Consider the following 9,529-nt stretch of genomic DNA (forward strand, 5'->3'; position numbering starts at 1 on the left):
TATCTAGCCGGGAGTGGTGCTGACTGAAAACAGATGATTTGGAGCGATTCGCGCGCCATCTGTTGGTCATTCTAAGGACTTATTGAACTACCCTCGTATCATTTTGAGACTGAATTTTGGCTCATGTTAAGAGTTGTGGAGTGCTGAACCGTGCTGTCAGCCACCTGAACACCTGTCAAAGCAATTAATCGCTTCACGGTGTTAGAGTAAACAATTCTTGATAAGCAAACTAATTGGAATAATATTTACCTAATTTTCTACTTTCTTTCGTTTGACAGTGCGTACTAGTCACTTAGAATAAAATTACAACTTCCTAACGCAACTTCCAAATGTTAGGTTAGTCATGGCCATCGACATTTAAACTAAAGCCGGGATGTATAGAAAAAGTCATAACCGTCTACATATACAATTAGGTATTTTCACCTCAACCACCAGCTAACTTCACTTTGTTGAATGCAGAAAATGTAGAGGAAATTTCTTCGAACGAACAGGCAACAATTTAGATGCAGACGATCACGACTTAGTTTTTATTTCCCGGCTTTGGTGGTTTGAATGTCATGTCAGTTTTGACTAACCTAAGATTTGGAAATTATACTACCCCAAGTACAATTTTTATTTCAACGCACTAATGCTCACTGATAAGTGAGAGGAAATTAAAAGTTAGGTAATTATTATTATAACTTACCTGTTTATCAACATCTATTTCATCCAAATAACGCCCGACAAAATCATCTTGACAAGTGGCTGACAGTTTGAAGACAACACTTCACGTTGCTCTAAATGATAAAAAACAGTCTCTAAATGATGAATTTCCCCTAGATTCTTATAATGAGTCTGTGTGGCTCAAATTTGTTGCAACTCAATTCAACATTGATTTTTGTATACTTTAGAGGATCGGCGATTTGTGTGTGTGTATATGTCATCTGCTATACTGGTAACAGGTTAGTGCACTGTAGATGAACGTATACAAAATGCTCTCAGCATTGTTGCGAATTAGTGCAAAAACTGTGTCCTGCCTGTTCACCTGGATAACTCTCAACAAATCGGAGTGTTATGCCGTAAAGATTAACTTCTACATATCAGCTTAGTATTTAGGCGCCATTTTTACCAAAAGATAACGTGGAAAGTACATGTTGACGTCATAGCAAAATATCCCAAAACAGCCTCTTGGGCTTGCAGAGGTGTAATTTTAAAAACCTAGAGCGCAAGCTCAAGTTTATACACCGTAATTGTTACACCGATTATAACGTATGCCTCATTAATTTCGATGTTACGAACCACTTAGTTTATTTTTAGGAATCAGCTAAAACCGTGCAAAGAACATTTTGAAAAATTCCTGGAGCAATGAGACTAACCCCAAAAACAGCATTAAAATTCATCATAGGTATAACACATTTTCACCTTTTAAGTTGGCAGAGCGCTGACCAGATGGTATAATCTGTTCCTGGCCAAACGTGTGACTTTTTTTTTGCCTAGCCTCAGACCAAACCGCTCGGTCAGTCGCTAGTCATTAACTGTTCAGCAACTAGTTAATGCCTGATTAGCCATTAGTTCTGAGCTGGTCAGCCACTGGCTGCACTTTCTTTTTTTAACACTTGGAAAAGGACTTCTTCACTATAAATTTATTTAGCTGATCAGCAGCGAAGCTGGACCAGACCCAACTTTCTCGATTTAATAGTATGAATTTCTAATTTGCTATTATTCTGGCACTCCGCGACTTTTTCGAAATATATCGAAAAAACTTTGCTAATCAAATTCAGAACTTTGTTTGATCTTGGATAGCTGATCAGCGTCAGACCTGGCCCAGGCCAGATCTTCCAGACGGAACAAAGAATTTGTTTTTCTTGACTCGCTGATCAGCGTCAGTGCTTGGCCAGACTAGAGCTTCCAGGCAAAACACACCTGCCATTCAATTTTTCTATACGGGCTAACGAAGGGTAAAAAAAATGCCGAGTTTCTTGACTTTCATGATACAGTGAGAAGTGTATTAATAGGAGATGAAATAATGATCATGAAGATTTACTTTCTTAAAGTTTTCAAGGCGATTTTCTTTAAAACGGTGGATTGGCACGATGAGCAATGGACGACCACGGGAGAACTCATCCAGTACGCGAACGGCTCTAAAGAATCCCTTGGCTCTGGAACTGGAATATTTGCGATGAAACCCAATTGTGAATACATGTCTCGAAAAGATTTATGAAGATTCATGAAGAAAAAAATTCACTTTCGCTTTTTGTCAAGTGTCGGGGGTTGCCTTCAATCTGGTTTCGGGGGGACAGAAACTTAAAAAATGAGGTCCGCCAGAGTCGTTTCCAATTGGAATATATATATATAATGTTGCAACCACTCTCGCCCTACTCCCCTGAGAAACTCCGTGAGCCAGCAGTTCTACGAAGGCTGAGAACGGGGTGACTGAACGCGAGAGTTTGGTGTACTAATAAAAATGATAGATAAGCATCTAGGACGCCACTTCTTTAAACGGGATGACTTCGAAGACATTCTCTATGCAACAATAACCGTCTTTATGGTCGAAGACAGCTAACTGCATTACCTGTGATCTATAAATTCAGAATTTTCTGAAACATGTGAGTATAACCTCAAAAATGCTCTTCACATTTTTTCAAATCCAACTTATTTTCAAAAGAAATACAATATCGAGTTGTAAAGTTTGGAACTCAAACGAGAAGCACTGAGAAATGTTTTTCTGGTCATAAATTTGTATAGATGTGAAAAATGCAACAACAACAAATTTGTTACAAAAAAAAGTTTTCCCTTAATTGTACAAATTTAGGACCAGACAGACGTTTCTTAGTGCTTCTTATGTAATTTCACGAATTTTCAAATCGATATCGCGTGTAGCTTTCATGGCCTTAAATACAAAAAAATGATGCAGAAAAAAAATGTTTTGTTTATATAGGACCATATTATCGCTCTTTACTGTCGCGTATTAATTTCTAAAATGTTCAGTTCCATACGTCATTTCGTGTAAATGTAAGTTGTCCTAAATAAAATTAAGGTAAGCCTGAAATCAGGCAATTATGATATAGCCTTGAATCTCATAAAATAATTAACCAAGCAACTGATCTGTATAATATTTCTAATAATTTCAAAACTGCGAATAGGAAGTGTCATTTAAATTTTACAGAACAACAGTATAGTCTCTGCTACAAAATAACCATTGAAATAAGGGCCAACAAAAAAATTAACAATACAGCAATGATTGAATTGTGGGCATATTTATTACTGTAGTTAAGGTTTTAAATAATACATGGTGTTTTTTAAGGGATGATGAATTGACTCTAGATTTGATAATAAATTCTACGATCACGGTCGTGAGAGTCTTAAAATAAAAAGGCTATGTTTAGTATGTTTAGCACATGCTGACATAAGATCATTTAGGAATGCTGCCAGAAGGGGTAGACAACACTCTTAGTAAGCCAAATAACAATGTATGTAGTTTGCTCTCATTCGCGACAGTTTTCACACAAGTCTCAACAGACTGAAAAATATTGTTAAATTTGAAAAATAAAATTATTGCGCTAAAAAATACATGAATTTACAATCAAAAGTGACTTCTAAATCTCAAAATTAAAATGTGTGTTAATCCTTAGTGACTTCAAATGACAAGTGTTTCCACTGGTAATAAAATATATTCAAAAAAATATTAAAATAATACTATACTATACTATACTATACTATACTATAAAATATATATATATACATACTTTCATCCAACTTAAGAAGCCAATTTTTATAATGAGATAAATATAATCTATATTCGAAAATTTTAAAATATTTTAATGTGAAATTAAATTAATTGTGCGTTCTACATTTTATGAATTCAAATAACTCTAGTGATACTTATACTTAAGTAATTCAATAAATGGGCGATTTCCAAAAAATTGACTATTTTAAACAGCGAGACTTTCGGGAACAAGGAAATTTCCAAATTGTCTAAGTATATGTTTTTAGTTAAAGGTAACATAACAAACATACTTTGAAAATATCAAACTAAGAGATCAAAGTATATATTTGTGATGAATATGAATTTAGGACTTTGCTTAAAGTCGTATGACAAGGCAACAAATATATTTTTTTAACTTTTTAAAAAATATCTGCGGAACAGATGAAATGTTTCAAAATTTGATAAAATTGACTATTTTTACGATTTATTTTATTTTCAGTTGACCAGCCATTTATTTAAATAAACTACTCAAAAATAGTTATTAATATTGACTGCAATTTGGAATCAGCGTTAATAAATCGATATTTAACTATACTAAAATCTTTATAAGCATAAAATTAACAATTTTCGCGAGTGTTATGAATAGTTTAACTTTTTTCGAGGTTTACCCTACAATAGCAATGCAGCGGGGTTAAGCAAAAAACTAGTGAGGCAAACTTTGATGTGATTTTTTATATCCTCAACTCATATAGAACACTACTCTTCATTTTAATATTTTTTAGCTGAATATAAGTAATATCTTTGGATCTAAAATATTGAAAAAATAGTGTGAATAATATTTAGTAATTTTCCATTTGAACTTTGTAGTTGGTGAGAGGTGCGGGACAAGACATTTCTAGTCCTTTTTTAATTAAAATATCTAAACAAAGTTGTCTAAATTTTGAAACTTCTCTAAATTGCATTTTGATATAAGTACTCCACTGAGTTAATCTCATACAAAAATGTATTATTTAAAGTAAAAGTGGAAATGACTGGGACCTAAAGTACTCAACTTTTTGGCAATCATCCATATAGATATTCACACCCAGAGTTATTTGCACTTGAATAATGTTTTTCAACCTCGTATACTTCTTCGCAATAATTACATAACTTTTATTCATTTCTCTGTCACAGCCTGTTATTTATATCCACGAAATGAATTTCAACCTCATAAATCGATATATAATGATGGCTGATGGAAAATTTCCTGAATAACGTGTTTCATTATTTTCTCTAAGCGGTCCAGAAAATGTGATTGAAATCTTATGAAACAAAAATTTTCCTTTTATTACCTAATTTCTGAAAATCAGTATTCGAGTGATTGAACACTGTTATAAAAATCATTATTTTAAGTACATAAATAATGATAAATAATAAATAACAAATCTTTTTACATTTTCAAGCCTTTGTAGTAGAATGATGATTTCAAACAGAATTTTATTATTTGTGGGAGTTCTTGCTCAACTGTCTGAAAATAATATTGCTGAAAAGCTCGAGGAAAAAGAGTGGTGGAAAACGGCTCTGGTATATCAAATATGGCCACGAGCCTTTCAAGACAGCGATGGTGACGGCGAAGGCGATTTACAAGGTAAGTTGATGCGACTGTGAATTAAAAAAGTTATTTAAGCATATAATTTAATAATAAATTCACAGAAACTTCTCAAACTATAAATCATCTTGACATTATTTGCATGTAGCCTTCTTCAAACCCTTAAACATTTTTCTTCACTATTCCAGTTTTTTTTTTCATTTTTTCATATTCCAGGTATCTAATTTCGTGTTCAGCATCCCTACACGCCATCCTTTAAAATTTTAAGGTTCTTCCTATACGTTTGCAAGGAGCTAAATAGCCTCCTACCCTGTCTTAAAAATCGCCTTCTATTGCTCAAATTAGCACGTAAATTAGTAATACTCTCATCTGAACTTTTAATTCAATTTAATACCATCTTTTATGAAAACGATCCGTCTGGAATTTGTTTTTAAAGTACATTGCGGATATTTCTGTCTGATACAAAATTCGACCCAGAATTTCTTTTGATTTCTTCTCGCTTTTTCCCATATCACTCAATACTGTTTCTCTTCCCTTTCAAATCCAGTCTGAAAATATTCCTGTTTTGCGGCTCCAAATAGTATATTCACTGAAAAAAAGTTGTCGCTACTTCATTTGTTAAATTAAAATTGATTGTAAAATTGCCGCGCCTCAAGTAGTAAAATAAAATTACGGTCCGTAAAAACATATTCTCGAACGATGCAGATTTACAGCCGTACATAATAATGCTCTGTTACATGCATGACGTGGAGTTACAAACGGTTGTCAAATTATACAATTCCATGATTAAAGCTATTCAAATTTTCTTATAAGAATGTTTTCATGAGAATAGAACAGATCGGAAGAGATCATCCGTTGCCTGAAAAACATCCCTGCGTATCAAGGAAATGCTAAGACACTTGCGGATAAAATGCAGATAACGGCCGTCCTTCGGTCGCTCCATGTCCTTAAGGAGCAGGTCCCATTTTCTGAACTGGCATCCTCTGTCGGGGAAGTCTATAAAAATTCTTTTTTTTCAATTTTATTTCCTTTTTTTATTATATTTTGCTCTAGCTTTTCTCAAACCATGATTAATGTGTAATTCAATAATTTATTTATTTTTTAAATATAAGCCTTTCAAAAAATGAAATTTATTCTCGTGAACCACTGGCTATTCCACCTTGAAACTTGGAGAACATGTGAATTGCATTCAGCGCTTGACCTAACAAACCATTTTTTTTAAATAATAAAGTTAACGTGTTTTCAAAAATAGGATTTTATTTGTTTGCTTTCTCAAAAAAAAAAAGTAAAAATTCTCTTTTCCTTTTCGCTTTTATCTACAGCTGAAATTAGATGTTAGTGCGAACATTTTCAGACGTTAACAAGATCAATTGGGATGGAAACTGCATACACGAAATATTTACCCCGTCCCCTATGCCTCTTCTCTGTACTCTCTTCTTTTCATTTTTATCCTTAATCACCTTAAATTAATTCTGATTCCACCTTGAATAAATGGTAGGAGAAGTACTTCTCAAATAACTTTAGGCAGAATAAAAATATCCTTTTCACACATTATTTAGAGGAACATAAAATGCAACTTTAGAGGTGTAATATGATGAGTTATAATAAGATCTTCAATCTATTAAAGTAGAAATACAAAGAAAAAGAAAATCAAACGGGAAAGAAAAAGTAAGGAAAAGATAACAAATGGTTTAAAAAGGGTAAGGCAAAATATTTGCAATAGAAGAATTTTAATGTAAATAACATAAAATAATGGAGTAGCAAATTACAGGACAATTTCAAAACAATTTTAATATAAAGTTGGAGGAGGAGATATAGAATTTTATTAACCGGTACATTTGGGAAATACGATTATGTATGAATGGACTAAAGGATAAAATGGATTACCTTCGATCAATTTAAAACTCACCATACCGATGTATTTTGACACGCTGATTACGAATATGGTTGTGAAAATAGGCGCAAAACCATGTATGTTTAACAGGTTTTTTCTCTGAAATTGTTTTTTTACGAGAAGAGCGTTATTTTACGAACTCGCGCAATAACCCCCTTGAGTGGTTACGCGAGGTTAAATTAATCCTTATTTTGAAGTTATTGTGGTGGTCATAAAGAGAAAATGATTCTTGTAGAATCACTAGTGGCATGTGGTCAAGGACCCCGCACCAAATGCATGATCATAAGGGCCTAATAAAACATCAAAAACAAAATTAAGATATATGATCAGTTTTTGTGCTATAAGGTGGTAAACGCTCAAAATCCGTATAAACAATGAATCCCTATATACGCTGGAATATAAGAGACGGCGGAACATATCGAAACTGCCGAATGCTAAACGCTCAAGATTTTTATTTGATAGAACGTCACTGTTACATGTCTTCTTAGGACATGTCTTTCCAGGACAAGTGTCTGCAGAAAATTGCTTTCCACTTTCAAAAAAAAACTAAAATGCTTTAAGGCACCATTGAATAGGTTTTACCCGGTCAAGTCTTGCCAGAAAATCAGTTTCCGCCTTGAAAAAAAGAAATGTCTCCAGACATCTGGTGCAGGATACTTTGTTTGACAAAAAAAGGAAAATATATTCAGAATGCTACGTTAGCAGAAAACACGTGGTTTAAGAAGTACCCAATTCTTAAAGAATCTTGTATGTTAATTACAAAAATCTTTGCTATAAAGGACTCTGCAGAATTTGTATGGGAAATAGCTCTAGGCTAAATTGTCTGAAACTCGATAGTTCTCGATGTGGAGATTAAAAGTCTTGAGGAGCATTAAGTCCGGAAAATTCGAGTATTCTAGATACAGCCGTTCGAAATTAAGGTTTTTATGAATTTTGCAGCAGAATAAGGCTGCAATACTGATCATATAAATCGGATTGATGCGGCTTGTACAAACATTATGATACCTTAATGCATGCATTTTTATACTTACACAAGTGCATATATGTATAATATATACATATACATATAGTATATAGATTAAGGTGGCTCAAAAACGCTTTTTTTCTTTAGATGGCGACGATCCCCCCAATTTTATTCCAAATCCGAAAAAAGAAATTCCCTAATTTTTATTTTTTTATTTTTCGACTTTAACAGGTGCCGGTTTTGACTTGAAGTTTCCCATGTAAAATGCATGGGGAAAAATCACTTTTTTTAGTTTTTGGAATAATTTTTTAGGGTTTGAAAAATGTGGCGGGAAAGTATGGGGACCTATTGAGAATCATCCAACGAAGAATTTTATGTATCAGACATATGGGGTTGACACCTCTAACACACCATCACAAGTACCCGAAAAATACCCTTAAAACAAAAACTGCCAATACTTCATGAAATCGACCTTTTGAGCACTGTATTCTCATTTTTTTTTACTTAAAATTATTACTATTGGTCTAGTGGCATATTTAATGTCATTGATTAATTAATTCTTAAATATTTAAGCAAATGAAATTAGCTTAAATATTTTTTTTCGAAAATGTGCCCTCCCCCCTAAAATTATTACTATTATTCTAGTGAAATATTTAATAACATTGGTTTATTAATTTGTAATTCTTTAAGCAAACGTGATTTGTTAGAATAGTTTTTTATACGTTTCCCCCTAAAAATTATCACTTTTGGTCCAGGGGAATATTTATTAACATTATTTCATTTATGTTCAATTATTTAAACAAATGAAATTTTGCTTGAACCATTTCGTTTCGAATTTTTTTAAAATAAAAATTATTACTCTGGGTCTAGTGGAATATTTTTCAGTAATAATTAATTACTGATTAATAATTATTTTAAAAATAATTAATTCATCATTTATATTCAAGTAAAAATTTTAATTTAAAAAAATTTAAACAAATTCCATTTGTTTAAACAGTTCAAAGTTAATGAACCAATGATAATTAATATTCCACTAGACCAATATTATTAATTTTAAGTACAAAAATATGAGAATACAGTTTTCAAAAGGTCGATTTCATGAAGAATTTACATTTTTTGTTTGAAGGGTAGTTTTCAGCTACTCGTGGAGGCTTGTTACGGATGTCAAACCTGTATGCCTGATAGATCAAATTCTTCGTTGGATAATTCTCTACATGCCGCCATACTTTCCCATCACATTTTTTCAAACCCTAAAAAATTATTCTAAAAACTCAAAAAAGTGTTTTTTCCCTATGCGTTTAGCATGGGAAACTTCAAAACCGGCACCTATTAAAATTAAAAAATTAAAAATTAAAAATTAAAAATTAGGGAATTTCTTTTTTCGGATTTGGAATAAAA

The 9,529-nt window shown here is 32.5% G+C and overlaps 1 protein-coding gene across 1 annotated transcript in view; it reads left to right on the top strand.

The window, feature by feature from the left end:
* Window positions 1-3,448: 3,448 nt before the first annotated feature.
* LOC117173196 (maltase A3-like) overlaps window positions 3,449-9,529 on the top strand; it is a 10,940-nt gene continuing 4,859 nt past the window's right edge. Inside the window, exons 1-2 of the mRNA XM_033361622.1 lie at window positions 3,449-3,639; window positions 5,128-5,312. Of these exons, the coding sequence (XP_033217513.1) occupies window positions 5,141-5,312 (172 nt within the window). The 5' untranslated portion in view covers window positions 3,449-3,639; window positions 5,128-5,140. The remainder of the gene's footprint in view (window positions 3,640-5,127; window positions 5,313-9,529) is intronic.

This window comes from Belonocnema kinseyi, chromosome 5, assembly GCF_010883055.1.
Source record: "Belonocnema kinseyi isolate 2016_QV_RU_SX_M_011 chromosome 5, B_treatae_v1, whole genome shotgun sequence".
Classification (NCBI taxonomy): Eukaryota; Metazoa; Arthropoda; class Insecta; order Hymenoptera; family Cynipidae; genus Belonocnema; species Belonocnema kinseyi.